The sequence below is a fragment of the Haemaphysalis longicornis genome, unplaced genomic scaffold (assembly GCF_048455015.1).
Source record: "Haemaphysalis longicornis isolate Haplotype H1 unplaced genomic scaffold, Haemaphysalis longicornis Haplotype H1 scaffold_5, whole genome shotgun sequence".
Taxonomy (NCBI): Eukaryota; Metazoa; Arthropoda; class Arachnida; order Ixodida; family Ixodidae; genus Haemaphysalis; species Haemaphysalis longicornis.
Genome location: NW_027526385.1, coordinates 47,870,560 through 47,892,632, shown reverse-complemented (window position 1 = coordinate 47,892,632; position 22,073 = coordinate 47,870,560). Strand labels below are relative to the sequence as shown.

Sequence of the window (22,073 nt, the reverse complement as noted above, 5' to 3'; positions counted from 1 at the left end):
TTCGAATGGCTCCGATTATTGCCGCTGCAGAGACCCGGGAATGACTGGGACTGAGACCTGGCCTGGTAGCTTGCTTCGTTGCCCCTGGACGTGCTTCTGGATCTTCGGGTTATCTCTTCCTTTCGTGGGGTGTGTTCGCTGTCCCATTTCTTCTTCCTGAGTATATAGGGCTCATGGAATCGTTTGCACTCCTTGTCAGCTGTTAGGTGACTGCATTGGCAGAGGGCACAGGTGGGGTTGCACAAGTGTCCTGCTCAGGATTGTGCACTCCACATTTGTCACAAGCCACCACAGTAGGGGTTGGGCAAACGGCCGCGCGGTGTCCGAGTTTGTTGCACGTGACGCAGTACGGGACCGTCTTCTTGTAGATATAGCAGCGGGTTTCTACCCCCTTGTAGTAAACATAGTATGGTACTTCGGAGCACAATATTGTAACGACGACATAGTTGGTCTTTCCGAGTATTTTGCACGCCACGAATTCATGTCCTGGTAGCCCCAGGTCTCCTAGGATGTCTTCCGGGGTGTAGTGATCTGGTACGTCGTGTATGACCCCGTTGCAGGAGCCATGCGGGTAGAGTCCGTAAAGGCTTACACGGTATGTTTTGTCTTGAATTTTGAGCTAGGTAACTGTACTGAGTACCCGTGCTACTTGCTAGTGCGCTGTGCTGACGGTCATGATATTCTGATCGTGATCAATATGAACACGCAGGTCGGCCTGCTTCCACGTGAGTCTTGCTGCGGAGAGAAGGCTGACGTAGAGCGTAGCTGCATGTTGTTTTCTCAAGTCAAGGCCGTCTTTGGGGCGGATGACCATCTTGAAGTCGTTCTTGGCGAGTGGCGGTGGTTTTGGGGGCGTGACTTGTTTAGTAATCTGATTTCTTTTCTATATCGGGAACGGGGCTGTCTGCTACTCCATCTCCGGTCAGTTTCTTGGCCTTCTTCGTATATATACTGACGACGTCGATCCAATCTTCTTGGGTGTCCGCTGCGCTTGTGTTTTCAGCCTCATCTTCAATATCTATGCCATTGTCTCTCGTCAGGGGTGCCGCGACATCGTTTGAAGGCGTCTCCTCGAGCACCGCTGGCAGCGGCATCGCGGAGCCGCGCCGGTGTCAATCTTGTGTCAAGTAGGCTTAGCATGCGACCACCGTTACGGAACTTCCAATGGCGATAAAATCGCAAAATACTGACTCACGTTGCAAATGTGGTATCCCCGTGATCCTTGTGAGTTTTGCGATCTGGTACTGAGTTTCTTTCGTCGAAGAAATTGTTATTTTTATTTCGTTGGAACGAATCCTTCAAAGCCCATGCTGAAATTGACTGCTTCCGTTAGCCCCCTGGCGGGCTTCCCTGTTCAGACTGAAATACTTTTTTTGTAATAACAGCTGCCTTTTTACACAGTGGTATATTTTTCACCAGGTCGGTTATAAATATTGGATGCATTACAGGTTGTGTTTAATCATTATACCTCAACATTCGTTTACGTGGCCCAACAGAAAAGCGATAGCTTGTGTAACGTTTACATTAACCATTAGCATCTCTTCATCACCATCATCATCATCACCACCACAACCAGCCTATCTACGCCCACTGCAGGGCAAAGGCCTCTTCCATGAATCTCCAATTATCCCGGTCCTGTGCTAACTGCGACCAATTTATCCGGAGAAACATCTTGATCTCATCTGTCCATCTAATTTTATGCCTACCCGTGCAACGCTTGCTTTCTCAAGAGACCCACTGTTACCCTTAATGACCAAAGGTTATCTTGCCTTTTCATTACATGCCCTCCCCACGTCCATTCCTTCTTAATTTTTACTCGTATGTTCTTAACACGCGTTTGTTCCCTGACCGACTCTGGACTCTCCTTGTCCCTAATGTTACACCCATCATCTTCCATTCCATCGCTCGCTGAGTCGTGATGTTCAGTTTGCTTCAATTTTTCATCCAATAAAAAGGATAGAAAAGAAACGTTTCCGACCTTGAAAGCCTTGCCTAAACCACCTAAAAGACTGCATTATTTTGCAGTCTGCTTCGATCTGTAGGGGCTTATGCTTTGAATGGCTTGGCTTACCAAATTGGCTACCGGTACTGTCACCTTTTCCGGAAAAGTTTACAAGTGCATTCTCGGAAAAGCCAAATTTAAATGCTGAATTTAAGTATTTGGAAATAGTCGCTGCGACTGCAGCACCTGGCCGGCCATTCATACTACGTGCATCATACTAAGATCCGGCAGGCACAATTTCTCTAGATACTAACCTCCGGAGGTGCCTGCTTTCCCTGTAATAAAGGAAACCAACAAAAAGGAACGTCAAGGAACTGCATATGCGAAAATAACTTTAATAAAGCATGCTTAAAATGGCTTCCTATTTCAAACATGCGACAAATTACTGAAAAGAAAACGCTAATTGAAATTACCCCCCCCCTAATAATTCTGGGGCATTTAAATAGAGACCGAAACAGTGGGCACAAAAAATCAAAGTTTTAGGTGCCAATAATAGCAGTGAAAAGTGTCATTTAGAATATACAGGCACAAAATTCTCTAGTTTATGCATATATAGGCCAAGTTCATATTTACTTCGAAAACGTATTTTATGGAAAATTCTTCACTAGAGATAGAAGCAGCAGACAAATTTTGCTATGGGAAAGTAATTTTATTTTCTTCGTGGATACCCGATCTACAATTGTCCTTATTTGAAAATACTTACGTGAAATTTCGGTAATTGGGCACTACAAAAACGACCTAACAGCCATGACAAACCAGCCGTGACATGAAGTTTTACCTCCTTTAAGTGTATATTTATGTGCAAGAAAAAAAGAACACGCAAAGTCTACTGAAGTTGGCTGAGCGTATACGTGTAATTTGGAACACTCCACCAATTTTATCTGGAATACCAATATTTGCCGCTCAGAACCTTTGGAAGTTCTTTTAGCACAGAGCACACAGGAACTTTGTGGACGTCTGTGACTGATGTACCTGGTGCCGGCTATTCGACAGAAAGAGACCTGACGGCTCCACGCCTGTTCCTCCTCTTAGCCTTCCCTGCCCCCTGTGCATTGCTGACCGACCCACCATAAACCACCGTTTCCAGGACTGTGCCGGACTCTCCGTGAAACTCCGTAGGTGTCCATCTCCCCACGTCACCACCATTCAAGAATGGACAACACCTTCGAGTGATGTGAAATAAACTTTAATGATCCCTTCAAAATTTGGTGGGCGTCATGGTCTAGTGAAAATGACCTAATTCAAGTGGTCCGTGTGCGGGCGGACACGCGTTTTGACTGAACCCCATCCGCCGAGTGGTTTAATTCGCCTCCTTTTTCCCCCTGCCACCGCACGAGGCGTTCGACCTCTCCCTTTTGAATAAATTCATAAATTTGTGTAATGGCCGAGACAGCTTTAGGATTTGGAGTAGCTCTGTTAGCAGCTGGTCCTTCCGGGATGGCGGTAGACCGTCGCGTACCTTCAAAATGAGCTCAGCCTTCTAATTCAGAGGTGCGCCCAAGTTTCCCGCTAATAAATGCTGTCTGCACAGAATGTGAAATAAGCACACGAATGTGCCAAGTTACGCTCAAGTGTAGCGCAGTGAAGCATAGACTGGGCTGCGACAGTTTCGTTAGCTGCAAAGCTGTGAAGAACACAGAATAACGCAGTCTTGTAAAAGTATTGCACCCTTAGCCATGTTCTAAGGGCGCGAAAACAGGCTCTGGTTGAAGAGACAATCGCAGTAACTGCTCCTCGAAGGCAACATACATAAATCCCGAGGATTCAATTCCACATCACCGATGAATCCCATAGAATGAGCAATAAAGTGCTATACTTCTGGATAAAAAATTGAGCCATCCAGTCCTGCAAAATTGGGAGTCCAGCAAAGATGATGGGAATCACACCACTCAGTAGCGATGCTTTTTGTACGGATTAACGACATTTGACAGCGCGCCAGACTTTCAACTAACCCTTGGGGCTAGGTTTTAAACCAAGAAAGCTGTTAAAGATCATCATCAGCGGATCTCCCGTACAAGGCTCAATAGAAGTGAGGAAGAAGACGCCTTGCCTCGTGGAGCGTGCAACCATAATCATCTAGCTTTTCTGCTGTTCCTTTCTCATTAAACCTACGCTGTGGAAACGTCCTGCGGTCTCTCGTTACTAAAGATGGTGCCGTGACCAGGATACAACTCCCCGCAACCCAGAGAAGACAACCTGCCATCGCGCAGCAGTGAAGACAACGGCTGAGGAGCAGCGAAGCAGCCTGGAGAAGACGAGAAGATCCCAGCAGGCCGAACACCCCCGGAGCCAACGGATCCCCGAAAGTAAGCGGAATTCCCACTTCGGAAAAGAAAATGAGCAAAGAAGTCGTCGTGAAGAAGAGAAAGGCGTGGCGAACGCACGTCACGCAGCTGATTAATGCAGCGGAGGCTCAAATGCAGCAACAAGCCGACAGAGAGCATCTGATCGCTACGCAAGCCCAGATATAGGCTATAGCATCAAGCCTAATGAAGTGCAACGAGCAGATGGAAGGTTATTTGCGGATTAAGTGGAGGAAAGTGAATTACAGAGAGTGATGGAATACGGCTTGAAACTTGCAGCCATCTCTTCAAAGATCAAGAACTATTTAAAGGAGACTACGGAAGGCATGCTGTCAGCTCAAGCGCAAGCACAGAGAATTGCATCGGCGATTCAAGCAACGCACGGTGCGCCAGACTCCACGGAGCTTGTGAAGCTGCCGAAATTAGAAATAATTAAGTTCCCTTGAATGGACTAGATTTTGGACGCAATATGAATCAGCAGTTCATTTTAGGCCTAATATGAGCAATGAAGATAAGTTCAACTACCTCATGTTGACACTAACCGGCAAAGTAGCCGCAGAGAATATGAATTAGCAGTTCATTTTAGGCCTAATATGAGCAATGAAGAGAAGTTCAACTACCTCATGTTGACACTAACCGGCAAAGTAGCCGCAGAGATTGAAGGACTTCAGTTCTCGGCCGAAAGCAACTATGAACAAGCTATCAAGATTCTAAAAGAGACATTTGGGAGACCCGAGCAGTTGGTGGACCTGCACATGAAGGAGCTGTTACGACTCGACAAGGTACCATCAGTCTATCATACGGAAGCCCTGCGAAAGCTTTTCCAAAAGGTGCAGACGCACACACTGGCACTACAGGCTCTCGGAGTGAACACAGAGTGCTACGCCCCAATGTTGATCCAAGACTAAAGAAGGCTATGCCAGCAGACCTTTTGATCCAGTACAAGACAAAGGAGGCATCTGAAAACAGGTCGACGGCTAACAACGAAAAAACGTCACCAATGCGAAAGAAAAGTGCCGACGTGCTGCAACGAATGATAGAATTTCTACGGGAACAGCTGTGCTTACGCGAGGAAGCTCAGCGGGAGCAGGAGACAGCAAGTACGGGACCTAAACAGGAGAACAAAAAACCGTACAGCAGGTGCGCTAGTGTCTACAGCTCTGCACACAAGGCCTGCTTGTTCTGCAAGCAAACTAACAACCGGACTGAAGACTGCACGCGAAGCCTACCTATGGAAGAGAAAAAAACTGCTAACCGAAAACAGATCATGCTTCAGATGTACTCGACCAAATCATACGGCGAGGATTTGCAAATTAGGTGTGTTTTGCAAGAAATGCAAAGGCCGCCATGCAACATCAATATGCAAGAGAAAAGACAACAAAGAGACAAGAATCAACCACAGTACAGCAAACAGCAACGTCCCTGATGCAATCAGTGGGGAACCCGACTAGAAACTGCGTTTTGCTGCCGACAGCAATAGTTTGGGTACAAGGAGACGCATCAGAAGCCATCAGTCGAGTACTGCTTGACAGTGGTAGTCAAAGGACGTTCATCACATCTCTGGCGGAAAAGATCGGAGCAAAAACTCTAAGGCAAGAAAAGCTAAGAATTGGATCCTATGGAGGGAACGAAAAATTTCGATGCATTGACGTCGTGAAGGTGATGGTAAACAGTCGAGAAAAGGAGTCAGTTATAGCTATCAAAGCCCTTAAAATAGGCAGCATCTCACACAGCCATCTCCCAGCACCCGACAGAAACATCAGAGACATGATGCGGGAACTCAAGCTAAAATTGGCGCACGACGAATTTGAAACTAAGGACGTTGGGACAACCGGATTTCTCATCGGTTCAGATCACTACTGGGACCATACTTGGCAGGATAGTGCATGGACCAGCCAGCGACAGTAGGATCAGACTGAAAGAGGCACAGGCGGTGATGGTACTCGAGGTTGAGGCAAGTAACGTCGAGTTGAAGACGGAGCTGGAAAGATTTTGCAATTTAGAAGCCATCGGAATCGAAGAAAGGACTAGCCAGATGGACAAAGGTAGCATGGTTGCTGAAAAGTTCAAAGCGCATGTGTGTAAAGGAAATGGGCGCTATAATGTGAACTTGCCATGGAAGGAAAACATCGACATGCAAACCAACAAGGACACTGCAATGAAAGGACTTATTCAGCTGACAAGAAGGTTAAACAAGAACAAAAAGCTCATCGAAAGGTATGACAAAGCCATCTCAGAATACTTCTGTTCAGGAGTTGCCGAGAAAGTGAGCGAAAATTCAGGATGCGAGTCCAATTTGTGTTATTACATGCCGCACCAGGCAGTAATACGGGAGGCCAAGGAAACGACAAAACTTCGAGTCCTTTTTTACGCATCTTCGAGCTCAATGAAGGGAAAATTATTGAATGACAATTTGGAAGCCGGTCCTAATTTCAACGAAAATATGCTTTTGCTACTTATCAACTTTCGGAAAGAAACGGTAGCTCTGATGGGCGACGTTGAGAAAGCGTTTCTTCAAAAACCAATGCACGAAGATGACTGCGACGCATTACGATTTCTTTAGTGGAAACACGACGATGAAGGCGGGCTGACCAATGAAGTCGAAACGAGGCGAATGACCAGAGTCACATTTGGAACAACTCCAAGCACGTACCTCCTATCGGCGACAATTAAACATCACTTGGAGCAAATGAAGGATGTATTCCCAATTTTCACGGCGAAGCTGATGAAGAGAACTTACGTCGAGTACGTGATTTTTGGAGCAGATACAGCTGAGGAAGCTGTCAAGCTGTACAAGGAGTCCAAAGAGATTTTTAAAAGAGCATGAATGAACCTCCGAAAATGGACGTCGAATGACGAAAAGTTCAGTAACATATTGGACGACAACGAAAAGGACACAGCCCACCAAGAAACACGATCGAAAGGGCACACAAGGATACTGGGTATGAGATGGAAACACTCAGAGGGCATGCTGTCATTCCCAGTAGAAAAATGGATGTTCCATGCGACCACGACAAACATGACTAAACGAGCAGTGTTACAGGCGGCGGCGAAAATCTTTGACCCAATCGGGCTACTATCGCCATTCACGATACGAGGCAAAATAGGATTTCAGCGCCTCTGGAAGATGGGAGTAACATGGGATGACCCGTTACCATCAGAGGAGAGCGATCAATGGAAGAAACTATTTGAAGAATCACAGGAGTTAAAACGTCTTCAGGTGCAACGAGGTTACGTGAACAAAAAAGGACATAGAAAACCGGCACCTACACGTGTTCTCTGACGCAAGCCCGTCGGCATATGGAACTGCAGCGTACATCGTGCACGAGTTCAAAGACGAAACAAAGGAAATGACTTTACTGATGTCGAAAAGTCGAGTGGAACCGATGAAAGAGTTATCCTTAGCCAAACTCGAACTCTTGGCAGCGGTTCTGGCAGCGAGGATGTGCGAGTATATAAGAAAACATTACGCCGAAAAATCTGAAAGTGTCAGCCACTGGACGGACTCAATAATAACTGCTTCACTCGATCAAAGGAGACGCCAAGAGTATTTTTCAAGAGGAGAGCTGATGAGATACGTGAAAGAACAAACCAGCGTAGTTTGGGTTTTGTCCAGGGGGAACAAAACCCCTCACACGCGGAATCAGCGCAAAGTCTCTAATAGAGTAAAAAACGTGGTGGCACGGTCCGAGCTTCCTCAAATCCGAAGAAGAGCGTCTGAGCACCGAAGACAACGTGAACATTAACACTGAGGGCGAGCGAGAGACGGTACATTGCAACGAACTTTCAGCAGAGCTAGCAGCACCATCAATACTCAACATAGAAAGCTATGGCTCGTACAACAAGCTACTACGGGTGACAGCCTGGATGTTTCGTTTCATTGAAAATACGAAAATGAGACGTATAAACGCCGCACTAACAGCAGAGGAAATAACAAAGGCCGAGGAGTACTGGATTAAGGAAACTCAGAAGTGTTTAAAGCCTTTCTTAACCAACATGGGCAGCAGTCAGGACGGAGGTTTTCAGCTCAATGGAAATGAAGTGTACTTGGACGACGCAGACATCATACGACACAAAGGGCGACTACAGTTCAGCGCTTTAAAAAATCGCCATGTCATAGTACTCCAAAAGGAGGCACGATTTACCGAGCTTCTAATCCGGCACGTTCATATCTTGGTGCTGCACGGTGGTGTTCAGGAGACTCTCACAAAACTTCGTACCAAGTTCTGGGTCGTACAAGGACGGCAGGAGGTGAAGCGGATCATCAACAAATGCATAACATGCAAAAGACACAACGCAAGACACGTAGAACAGCCAGTACCTCCACTGCCAGCGGATCGGGTAAACGAAGCGAAACCATTCGAAGTTATTGGAGTAGACTTCACCGGAAAACTGTACGCAACGTACAAAGGCCAACAAGTCCAAAAATATGTCCTTATTTTCACCTGTGCAGTGACAAGAGGGGTTCACTTAGAATTGACAGACAACATGACCACAACTAGTTTCCTACAAGCATTGCGACGATTTGTAGCTCGAAGAGGACTCCCAGAGGTGATATACTCCGACAATGCCAAGACCTTCAAACGGGCCGAAAGGGACATCAAAAGATCGCTTGAAACATTAATGAATAATCCAGTGAGCAGTTTCACCAGTATGCACGAGATCAAGTGTAAGGCCATTGCGGAGCGTCCACCTTGGTGGGGCGGTTTCTATGAACGCCTCATACGAAGCATGAAAACATCCATACGCAAGGTAATTGCCAAGAGAATCACATCTCTTGGGGAGCTACGGACTGTGCTAACAGAGGTGGAAGGAGCTCTAAACAATCGTCCACTGACATACGTATACGGCGAGCCCGACGAGCCACTTCCATTAACACCAGCGGAAATAATTGGCGGCAAGCTGCAGATTCATGACTCCCCGGGCAAGCAACACAGCCGCGACATTGAAGAAGCATGGAGGAGCCGTTGTCGCATCACGCAAGAGTGGTGGGCGAGGGGGCGCGATGAATACTTAAGGAGCTTGGATCAACGGTACGACGCAGCGCTGCAAGCAGCCAACAGTTATCGGAAGGTGACGTCGTACTCACCAAAGACAAAGGCCCCAGGACATTTTGGAGGATGTGCCGTATAGAACGGACGTATAGCGGTAGCGATGGAAGAATAAGATCATGTCTTCTGAGATCAGGCGGCAAGGAGTTGCTACGAAGATAACAAAACACACATATCCGCTTGAAAACTGCTTCAAATGAGGGCGCATATTCGAGCCATTGAGCCATTTTCGGCGGGAGGGAACCTGTTCAAGATCATCATCAGCGGATCTCCCGTACAAGGCTCAATAGAAGTGAGGAAGAAGACGCCTTGCCTTGTGGAGCGTGCAACCATCATCATGTAGCTTTTCTGCTGTTCCTTTCTCATTAAACCTACGCTGTGGAAACGTCCTGCGGTGTCTCGTTACTAAAAAAGCTACCCGGCATGGTCGATTGCAGTTATTTCGAGTGGACTGAAAAAGTGGTGAGATGGTCGTTTTATAACCTCTCCCCGTTTCTCCTTCGTGCTACATGTGCTGCTGCAGCCAGATCACGGGGACATCGCCACCCGTCAAGATGTAACAGTGACTACTGTGTCTTCACGGATGGTGATGTCTCCGTTATCGGCTGCTTGTTGCGCAAGTGTTTGAGCATCGCCTTGAAACTTCCGTTTACCAGATGTTCACATGTACGGTTGCACCGTGTTCATTCCCTCCTTTGCTTGTTTTTCATTGCGTGTGCTTCGAACACGGCATGTTGGAAAACGTTTTCGCCGTTGACAGACAGCGCGACAGAATAACATACAACGGAAAGCTCATGCTGACACATGATGGCAACGCTGGCGGCGGTGTAGGAGCACTCGAAACCACGCCGTCATAATGGTGTTTGAACAAGGCTACAGCCGTTTCTAAGGCTAAACCTTTGCCGCGGCTAGGGCCTGGTTTTTTGCAAAACGTTTTCGGTCCAAGTAAGCATGCAGCAACGGTAAGCCAAGTGATCCAGGCTGGGTGGGGAGGCGGTACTCACCGAAGTGGACGTTGATGTCGATGTTTAAAAGGGAGGCCAGCAGAATAGTCATGATTATGACCAGGACGATTATGCAGCAATAGATGACAGGGATGGTTCTGCCCGAGTAGGGGTCCTCATCCTCAATTTCGCTTCTGGCGGTCGAGTGGAATCAATCAATCAATCAATCAATCAATCAATCAAGCAATCAATCAATAAATCAATCAAGCAATCAATCAATCAATCAAGCAATCAATCAATTGTCCAATCAATCAATCGAACAATATTTTAAATAAAGCAATAGATCAATCGATCAATCAATAATTCAATCGATAAATCAATCAATCGATCAATTGACCAACTTATAGTCAAACCATTAGCTGCTTATCAATACGGAAACCGTTTGCTAAATTATTGAAAAATGCTTGTTCTGACTACCAGATCGACGCATATCTGAGCTGAAGGAGAACAGCCCCCTGGCCTCACGACCAAGATGGTTGAAATGCGCAGCTTTCTTCCTTGTCTTACCGGCCAGGTACTTTAACAGCAGCACCACGGCTCATCAATTAAACATTTATTCCCCCTTTTTCGCTGCAAACCTACTCGAATCGAAGTCCAATCTTGTGAGGGATTCGTTCGTCGTTGTTTTCCCATGACGGCAGCCGGCAATTCACTGACTGGTGGTCGCATTGCAACGACTGTGCGCATCTGCAGGTAACGCCGAACTGCCTTGCGCCAAAGTCAACGTTTAATGCGTAGCATTCCTTGCCGAGTACCTCCACAGCCAGGACCGTGTAACGCCCTGAATTTCCCCAAAAATGTAGATATCGCGGAAGTTCAATTTTTAATCGCTTCAATAGCGTACTTGTAGATCAATAGTCGAACAAAATTTGAAAAAAAAGTAAGAAAGAATATAAAATAATTACGGAAACCGGCGTACCGTGTAACACCCTGCGTTTTCACAATTTTGCAGAATTTGTGATAGTTCCAAATGTAATCGTTATAATAACGTGAATGGAGATACCCGGTTGCAAGAAATTTCTAAAAACTAAAAAATACGAAACATACAAAAAATTTCCCCGCATTTCCCCGAGGGGAAGAATGTGAAAGTGCGAATGCACGAGTTGAATTTGCGCGGTTCGGTAATGTTCGCGAAAGAGAGAACACACACAACTACAAAGAAAGAAAGATGCATTTATTCACAGACACCTATTTGTGTTGCCGTTGTACTTGATTGCTAGAGCGGATCTCGGCTTTGAAATTTCGTGTCAGTACTCCTTTAGGCGGGTGCATTAGCCCTTCTCACGCCCGATTCCTGGCCAATCTCCCACGTGGGTATGTGCCATGCACAGACACCTATTTGTGTTGTCGTTGTACTTGATTGCTAGAGCGGATCTCAGCTTTGAAATTTCGTGTCAGTACTCCTTTAAGCGGGTGCATTAGCCCTTCTCACGCCCGATTCCTGGCCAATCCCCCACGTGGGTATGTGCCATGTCAGCGGCCAGGCAGCGCGCGCCCATCTCCCCCCGTTGCCAAGGAAGACGAGGAGATTCCTGGCCAATCTCCCACGTGGGTATGTGCCATCTCCCCCCGTTGCCAAGGAAGACGAGGAGCGGGCGCACCCGCAGCTGTTGCTATGTGGACGGACGGCGGTCAACGGAATTCAGGGTCGCTTATTAAGTGCATTCGCACTTAAAAAAAATTACAGAAAATGGTGAAACGTGTAACGCCTTGCATTTCCACAATAATGCAAATTTCGCAAAAGTTTTCCCTGTAATCGTTAGAATAGAGTAATTGCCGATTAATGGTCGAACAAAATTTCGAAAAACAAAAGAAATAAGAAAAATATAAAATAATTACAGAAAATGGCGAATCGTGTAACGCCTTGCATTTCCACAATAATTCAGATTTCGGGAAAGTCACCTGTAGCCGCTATAATAGCGTAAATGAGATAATTAGTCGAATGAAATTTTTAAGAAATAACTACTAACCAAAATATAAAGAGTACGGAATATGGGACATCGTATAACGACCTGCATTTCCATAATAATGCAGGTGCTGCGGAAGTTCCACTATAAACGTTATATTAGCGTAAATGAGGTAACTGGTATGAAAAAAATTTGATACACTAGAAAAACAGGAAATTTGCAAGAAACAACGCCCTGCATTTCCATAATAATGCAGATTTCGCGAATGTCGCACTTTTAATCGTTCAAATAGCTTAAATGGGGATAATGGATCGGACAAGATTTAGAAAGAAATTGGCTGCAAAAAACGTCCACAAAAGACAAACGGCATCAGACTGTTACGCATTAGTAGATAATTTTCTGAATTTTTGCAAACTTTTTAGCTGCTCTATGACAACGGCGACGACGACAATGATGATGATGATGATGATGAGCATGATGATGGCCTTGATGATGATAATAGCCTTGAAGTGTGTTCGACACGCATCCCCTGGGGGGAACTACCCAGAAGTCTAACTGCGCATACGCCTTTGATGTGCGCTTGTAGAAACCCACTCTTCAAGTTGGCTTTCCTGCAGCGTCCTCTTGGCGTAACGGCTTAGATTCCGGACTTTGACTTTGGAACAGAGAAAGCCATCTCTCCCCCTCTCTCTCTCTCTCTCTCTCTCTCTCTCTCTCTCTCTCTCTCTCTCTCTCTTTCTCTCTCTCTCTCTCTCTCTCTCTCTCTCTCTCTCTCTCTCTCTCTCTCTCTCTCATCTTTCACTTCCCCCACAATCACCATCATCGTCAGAAAAAGTTAACTTTCCTGCAGTGAATTTTCGCACGGCATCGTACGCCATCAGTGAGGAATACGCCGATTTGGTAATTGCTACATTAATACAATTGGCTCCGAAATGCTCAGGGGGAAGGCTTATAACTTCTTTCTCAAGCAGCAAACAGGGCCACTCTAAGAGAAACTTGCGTGCTGAAGTCCTACAGGCAATGTGTGCACGTCAGTTAAGCACCACCTATAAGTAGTTGTAAATGAAAAAAAAATAAAAAATAAAAGGAAGCCTGGATAGTTGGCGAACAATTCTGCCCCGGAAAGCTCATACCACCGCCATATCACTATGAGACCTCAGTAAGACCTCCGGCAGAGAAAAAGTCAGTTTAAAAAACCAGAACAAAACTACTGGCTCCCTTAGAAGATATCAGCGTGCGCAAACTTCCGCCTTTGGTTCCTGTAATTTCGCTATGGCTGTCAATTTCCATGCTCAAATGTGGGGCGCCCGGGTTCGCTGAAATTTCTGTGGCTCTGTAAATCCTCGCGAGCTGACGCCAAAAGACCGCTCCTCAGCTCACGGAATAGCACGTTAAGAGCACATACACGAGCCGCTTCCTTATTGCCCGCTTCATGTATGTCGATGGACTGCGGGTATAGTTTAAAATCCTTTTCGACACATTTGAAGGGGCTAAACACATTTCTAAATTACCCGTGCCAGTGCTCTACTGTATCTCGCTGGCCGTGTCGTTGAATCCGTTGCCCTAGCGGTTGTCATTCCGTTTCGTGTACGATAAAAAAGTGAAAGCACTTAGCGCCATCTACTTATTTTGCTTGTAACACTATAGCGAGATTATTTTAATCAACTGCTAAATACCACCCGCTGTTCAAATTTGTGACTTTGAGGTACGCAGTCTTCGGTCCCTGCTTTAACACCATGGCTTCAAGCCACCGCAGTTAAGCGAGTGTTGTTTAAGAATGTAACTTCCTTACACGTAGCATTTTTTGGCATGTTTTGGTAAGCCGCTTCTGTACGGTTGAGGAAGCGGACAGACGCGTACCGGATTTGGCAGTAACATGCACGACTAGAGCATGCGATTGACATGCGACTGATTGTTACCACTCAGCGTTAGGACCAATATTGGCGTCGTTCACTCACGACGTGCGACTGGTGAGTCAGATGCGATCGTATTATCGTTGCGCCCATCGTGCGGCCGCAGCCAATGGAAGCCCTAAGGTGTTATAATGGCACCACTGTAGAAGTTTCTTTCAAAACCTCGACGGAGGCGCTAGTGGCACTTCCGGGTATTTTGTAGGAAGCAGCTCTCTGCTTCTGCCGCCGACCCGCGCACTCTCCGATGACAATACAAGCTCCTGGGTAAAAAGGTGGCTACGATTCTAGCCGCCCTAACCTGTCAGACACATTTGGTAAACCGTAGAGCGCGATTGAACAAGGACAACAGGAAGACGACAAACACAAGCCCTCACTCGCAAGTTGTTTTATTGGAGCCATCGTCTCATATCACATGCACAAAAATGTACCGAAGCATGAGCACAAGTGTCATGTGTCAGGGCACCCCCTGAGAGGGGGACGCATCAAACCCCCGAAAAACATGAAATAAAAGAACAAAGGAACGGCCATTTCAAGTGCGCGCCAGGAGCGCGCCAATCAGCAAGTGCAAGCGCCGACGCACCAAGGAATCATGGGCAAAGGTGGCGCCGCACTGGTCGGCCAATCAGGGAAGGCCACGCATGGGAGAAGTGGAGAGATCACCATATAAGGACAGGGAAGAAGCTAGAAGCCAATCGGAGTGCGCCGCGAGTGAGACCAGAGGGTATAAAAGCGGGGCGCACAAAGAGAAGGGGGAGGCAAGGAACCGAAGAAACCAGGAGGCGGCCGGAGCACGTGCGCTTCAACGAACGAGCCAGGGGGACGCGGCCAGGCCATCGACCACGCCACCCGAGCCTGGGCGGGAGCGGGCCGACTTCGCATCGGCACCGTCATCCTAGGTGCACCACGAACCTATGTCTTCGTGGCTCCAGCGGCATCGGTCGGGCACCAGCGGCCAGCGTCCACGCTCCGTCGACGTTCGTCTCGACGGCCCCGAAAGGCGACGTTCGTGCCAAGCCTACCTGAGACCTCCAGCGGCAGCGGCTACCGAGGAAGCACGCTGCCGAAGGGATGACCGCGCGCGTCGAACGCCGGCATCAAGGACCTCCAGCGGGAGCGGCTACCAGGGGGTAGCCACAGAGGAAAGAAGTGAGGACTCGCGGAGCCCACGCCGTCCAAGGAGTGACCGCGCGCATCGAACGCCAGCACCGAAGAAGCGAGACGAGGAAGGCTAACGCCGAGTCACGGCCACGCAAGGGTGCGACACGTCAGCGCCGACGACCGGGGTAGGGCAGTCCCATAGGAACGCAGTCTTAGGACACAACTATGGAGTTGTGTTGTAGTGAGATCACCTTGAGGGTGATAGAATAAGTTTATTTGGACGAGTTGTGTAGAACTTCATATTGTAGAGAACTTTGGGTTAGAGTTGAATTGTATGTTGGGATTGTTAGTTAGAGATGTGAGTGTTTATCGTTTGTGTGTAGTTTAAATATTGAGTGCTTTACCTGAGGGTTTTTTGTGTGTGAATTAAATGTATGTTGTTAAACAAGTCAACGGCTTCCCTGTTTCCATTTCTCCGAGCTGGTTAAGACCACCCCACCATCCGTTCACGTGACAAATAATGGGCGAGCCTGCCAGGATTGATTTGTCCTTATACGGGATATTTCAATCGGGCCCAGTCACGTGTCTTACCATCTGGGAGAATGGATTGGGAAAGGTTGTTGACGTTGGTTCAAACGCGAGGTTTGAACAAAGAGCAGTTTTCCGAATTGTACGATGAAGAGAACCGCAAAGTGCACGAGAGATTGGATGCAGAGATAGAAGAATTGAGTAAGAAGTTAGAACTGGAAATATCGAGGCGGTGCCTCATGGAAAATAGTTTATATCAACAAGGAGGGAGCGTTGAACCTGCCGCACGTGACAGTAAAGGCTCGCGCCCAGCGCACGGTGATGATGCTGAAAGCAAAATAACAGAAAAAGAACAGGGGCTCTCGTGGCAGAGCGCCCAGGAGGAAAGACGCAAAGAGAGCGGTGAACGCGCCGCAAGTGAGACCGAAGGCACGCTGAACGCCGACCGAGATCACGCACGTGAGACAGATAGAACGCAGGTCGCAGGTCACGATGAGGCCGCAAATAAAAATGAACGCAAAGAAAACGATTGTTTGTTTGGACAGCCCGCTGAGCAAAAAGGCGCGTTCGAAGCGCTACACAGTGAAATAGCCAGGCGTAGCTCAACCGCAGGCCGAGTGTGTAAAGATGAGCTTGCTGCGAACGCGGTAGGCGAGGACAGCTTGGGGCCGCCTAGTAGCTCTGAGAAATTAGTGGGTGTCCCGGTGGCCCAACGATTAATTATTGAGACCGAGGTGCCTGCCGCTACGTGCACTGGTAGGAATTGCATCCCGCCAGAAGGCTTTATTGCCAGTGCGGTAGAAAGCCTATGACGATTGATATAGTTATCCCGAAAAAAAGACAGTGAAGCGGGGAGCTCAGCGTCTGCGATTTTCAACGCGGACACTCGGATGCCACTAGCCACCGGCATTTCAGAACAACCAGGACAGCGCCCTGAGACCGAATGCTGTGCAGAAGACCAAAGTATGCGAAAAAAAGAAGCGGACAGGGGTACCGTGAAGGAGCAAGTGGACGCAGACAATAGGGTTATGCAAGCCTTGCAAGTCAGTAAGCGGTCTTGCACGCTCATCAACGAGACGAGACCGAGCATGCGTCCCATACCGAGCTTTCGAAGCGCATCGAAGAAAGCTGCGTGAAGCGAACACTGGTTAGAGTGTGGGGGCGAAGCCGTACTGAGAATGTAAGGCTAACGGGAAAAATGGTCCGGAACACAATCAAAGCTAAAAAGAGGAGCAGACAAAGGGGCAAGGTAAGAGCAGGCAATAAGGAGGCTCAGACTGAGCAAGGTGAACACGGTATCTCTTGTCATAGAAGAGGTGATGCCCTTAGCTGCTTGCGAGCTCGTAGGGGGCCAAAACCAGCGCGCAAGCGCCGAGTGACGGATGAAATCGTAAAACGGCCGGTTCTAGGGAAACCATCGAGCCAGGGTGCGTGCGAGAGGCGCGCGAGTGAGGTTAGGAAAGTCGGCTGTCGAAGCCGAGCCTACAGTGCAGTTATGGGTGCGGAATGGCTGAGGCAGAAAAAGGTTAAGATGAATATCGTTTGAAAACAGCGCGGAAGACGGGACGGAGCAAGTAATAGACGACGCAAGCGCTTGTGTCGTCTATTACTTGCTCCGTCCCGTCTTCCGCGCTGTTTTCAAACGATATGATGTACCAACAAGCCCTTCAGTTCACCCTTTTGTTAAGATGAAGCCATAGGTCAACGAACCTGATGGAAATCATGGAGTCGACTTGGACAGAAATAGGACCCATAACGATGACGAAATAAGTTTTGTATTGTGGTGCAGCATTAGTGAAATGAATGAATTAGTGATGAAGTTAGGATTGAGACATAGTGGTGCCGAATATTAGATCATTGCGTTTGATTTGATGTGTTCGAGTAGGTTGTATGAGTAGGGTGGTGTAAGTGTATAAACTGAAGATGTAGTGGTTGCAAAGTGCGGATTGAGGGGTAGGAGGAGGAAAAGGCGTTATTAGGTGTGGAGTGGGAAAGTGTGTAGTCGAGTAAGAAATAATTGAAGTGCATTATTGCAGTGATGTGTCAGAGGGGAGTATTTGAGTAGATTGGGATTTAAGAAAGCGATGTATTCGTGATAAAACAGGAACGTTGTGTAAACCAAGTGTGTGTGTTCGGGACACTGGTGAACTACAGACAAGGGTGAAAAAACTTGATGAAGTGAAGTGTGTAGTGAAATGTGTGACGAGAGAAGTCAGCAGTGGTGGCGAACAGTGTACTCACGAGAATTGAGCGATGGTGGTAGAAAACGAGGACATCGGTGGCCAAGACACCTCCCCAACCACGTGAAACAAGACGACAGCGGCGGCGAAGCGGAAGCAGTTTTTTAAGTAGCGACCCCAAACCATCCACCGCCGGCGTCGGCGGCAGCGGCGGCCTCCGCAGTGCTCCTCTATATTTAAAGGGGTCCTGAAATACCTTCCGCCAATGCATGGATGTCCATGTACCCAAATAAAGCAATGTATTTGCAATCTCCTGCCGCAAGAATTTTGTTAAAGCGATGAGTATTAGCTGAGAAATCGTAAATCAAAAACCGCGCATTATCGTCGCTCCGCGTTTCCTCCTCCTTTCGACTTACTCTCCGCTGTTGACGGCGCGAGAGCCGTGCCTCCCATGATGCTGCGCTCCGCAGCGGTGACGTAGTTCCGCTATTGCACTGCTGAGACCACGGAGCTGAGACTGTCGTCTGCTACGGGCAAGCTTTGTTGACACCATGAATCCCGCTCTCCGCTCAAGGCTGGAAAAGCGAACGAAAAATCTGGCCGCATGTATGCGGCGGCCTGGCCGTGGCCTTTCGCGGTGTACGTTGCTGGGGGCACATGACTTTTTATCGGCGGCGAACTCGCAGCCACACGGGGAGGGTGGGGAGGGTCGTGCGCTCGTTCCCTTGATGCACCGCGCACTGTTTATCCAAAAAGTGCCGTATCAGATGTGGCCCCGCTGGTGCCGGGTCTTATTTTGCGGCGGTCGTAATTCCTGCCGGCGGCATGTGAAAAAGACATTTTAAACCGACACAGAACCCGTGCACAAAACGCTTCAATCATGTGACCAGTTCAGCTTGGGGCGACGCGTGGTGGAGAGCGGCAACGTTGGCAAAACATGCTCCGGCGCGGCTCTGAGCTTTCTAGCGCTGGAGCGAGCGCCATTTCTTTGACAATCTCAAACATCGGTTGCCTTGGCAACAAGGCACAAACCGCTCCAGAAGTCAGTTACGGTTGCGTGATCCGGGTTCAGTTCGCGGCCCCACCTCGCGACATGTGGGCACTGCAGGCGTACCACCCACTCCCATTGGGAAGTGCGAGATGCGTTTGGCATTACAGGAGGCGATGGTGTGTGTGTTGTGGACGCCTTTGTTTCGCGACGAAATGCGACGTTGTGCTTCTGCGGGTGGATAGTGCTTCCCATGGTCTGGATTATCTTTCTCGAGCGACGTACGACTCAACCTCGCATGGGGTATGTGCAGTGTGCGTGGCTAAAAGCCATCGGATTGTGCGCCAGAGTTAAGTGACTTGCTGTTCGTCCCCGCAAAGCGCGCGCGAGGTGAGTACCGAATTTACGGCGGGCAGGAGGCAACCCATCCTCTGTCAATCGTGGTTCAGACTTTCAACGCATGTTGTGACGTTGTGTTCGTTAGAAACGCGTCTCTGGATTGCTTTGAAGTTGAATAAAATGTATGCGTCAAACCCGCGCATTCGGCTCAGGGCGTTCTCTGCGATTGCACGAAAGAAGTGCCACGGGGCTTCAACGCTTTCTTTATGGAACGTACTCAGGTAACAGAATATCCATGTCGTGTTATGGCCGTGTTGCATTCAATACAAACGGTTAAGCGTTTGTTTTACGCTTGTTTCGTTTGTCGTAAAATGCCCAAGCACTCCGGCACTCCGCTGGCAGATCAGCCGGCGAGCCGACGCTGAGCAGACGACTCATCTCTTTGCCGGAAGTGCGTGAAAAAGCCGCCCAATAGCAGCATGTCTAGCTCATGACGAACATCTGGGAATCGATGATGTAGACATGTGAAGATGGCGGCGTCCAAAAACACGAAGGAAAGAGTGAGAAAAAAGCGACAAACTTTGCAACAAAAGTGTGAGCTTTCCGCTGCGCGTAAAAGAGTAATACTTGGCACAGAGGACGTTGACGACCCAATCTAACGGTTGCGCTAGTTCATTTAGTGTGCTCAAAATGCCTTTCAGGGCCCCTTTAAAAATGAAACAGCATCCGGCGCCAGGTTTCGATCCGAGGACTTCGCGGGCCGCAGCCCGACGCTCTACCGAATATGCCACGGACGCGACTTTTTTTTTTTTTTTTTCTTTATTGCACATTGAACAAACAGTCCCTACAATGTCTACAATGCTGTTCTAAAACGCATCAGTGTCGGTTTAAAACCCGCTCACCGAACTTCGGTTGGCGAAAACTATTATAAACATCGAAAGAAGACAATTCCTCCAAAATAGGTAGCCACGTAAGCTCCGGGCACTGCATATTAATGACTTCCTTCAGCATACTGACATTCTGAGCAAAGTACTTGCTGACAGTCTTCGCGTCAGCATCAGAGTGGCGCACCGCCATCCGACTCAGCCAGATGGCGTGTAGGCCCAAAAGCATTATCAGGTCGTACGGCACACTGTCATGTTTGTCTACGGGAAGGAAACGGATTCCATGTGGTGTCACAGGCAAGTCTTTTTTCAGGGTACGCTGAAGAACGTCCCAAAAAAAGACGGCATCCCAGCAGTCTAGGAAAACGTGGTCTATTGTTTCGGGTTTTTTACACAAAAGACATACTGTTGTCCATGGCACAAACAACCCTTTTTCAGCCATCCATGTTTTGACTAGAAGAGTTCCCGAATGAAGCTTAAAAAAGAATGTTTTCATACATGCTGGGACTGCCATCTTTTTGACGCGACACAATACATCTTGCCCTGGCCCAATGCGGTACATAGTTCTGTACAGCGGTACTGGAAAAAGAACATCTCTAAGATCTTCTAACAGACGTTTTCTTGAAACACTTGAAAGGTATTCAAGGGAAAACCTTACACAGAGGAATCTTAAAGATTCAACGGTTTCCTTCAGGTAACCTTTCAATGTGTAACGTTCATCAACACTGGAAACAACAAACTGCGGGAGTGAACCCACCAAGACACTTTGTAGAAATGTGCGCAGAAAGGCATCACTCGCATCGCGAAGAAACATAAATCTGCTGACAAGTTGTCGCAAAAACAGATGTGATAAGCCCACCCCTCCCGTTCGAACTTTACGAAAGAGATTCGTACGGCTGGTTCTTTCCCATTGGGAACCCCAGATGAATACAGCAAAAATACGGTGCATTTTCTGCACATTTACTCGCGAACAGTGTATTACTTGCATCACATACCATAGCTTTGCCAGGAAGAACATGTTGCAGACAGTGGCACGAGCGAACATTGATAGGTTGCGGCCTCCCCACCTCGTTGCTTTTTCACGCAATCTTACTGCTTCTTCCTGCCAATGCTTGCTACTATCTTGGTAGCACTCCAGCGGAGCGCCAAGATATCTTTTCGGTACCTGAAACCACTGGATGTTTTCAAAAAACTCTGGTTTGGTGGGCCATACTCCGTGCCACAGACCCGAACATTTTTCCCAGTTTACAGCACTACCGGTTTGTGCGCAGAAATCTTTTGTAATCTTTGTCACTTTTTGCACGCTCTCTTTATCTGTAACAAACACTGCCACGTCGTCCGCATAAGTCAACAACCGCACTTCACTTGAGTTCAAACTAAATCCCCTAACTTCATTACTTTGGATTATTTTTAAACAAAAAGGCTCTAAAAACATGCTAAAAAGGAGTGGCGACATCGGACAACCTTGCCTAACTGACGATAACACAGGTACGCATTTGCTGACCTTTTTGTTTATAACTAACTGCGTGGTACACCCCTGGTAAGCCATATGCACTCCATTGTATAGCACTTCCCCCACATTTGCTTGTTTCATAATACAGAATAACACTTCGTGACACACTCTGTCGAAGGCTTTTTCAAGGTCAATCTGCATCATCGCAACGTGGCGGCACATCAAATCACAGCACTCCAACACACTCCGAGCAACATGGATATTGGTGACGATACTTCGTCCCCTAATGCCGCACGTCTGATGTGGCCCAACTAAGGACGTTATGACTGTTTGCAACCTTTTCGCTAAAATTTTCATCAGTATTTTATAATCAACGTTCGCTAACGTGATCGGGCGGTAGCCATTAACTGACTGCAGTTTAAC

General features: G+C 47.8%; 1 protein-coding gene across 1 annotated transcript in view; it reads right to left on the bottom strand.

Annotated features, from left to right (window-relative positions):
* LOC144139674 (uncharacterized) overlaps positions 1 to 22,073 on the bottom strand; it is a 66,317-nt gene that overhangs the window by 29,022 nt on the left and 15,222 nt on the right. The window contains exons 3-4 of the mRNA XM_077671963.1: positions 10,361 to 10,494; positions 2,257 to 2,277 (exon numbers count right to left, since the gene is read on the bottom strand). Coding sequence (XP_077528089.1) covers positions 2,257 to 2,277; positions 10,361 to 10,494 — 155 coding nt within the window. The remainder of the gene's footprint in view (positions 1 to 2,256; positions 2,278 to 10,360; positions 10,495 to 22,073) is intronic.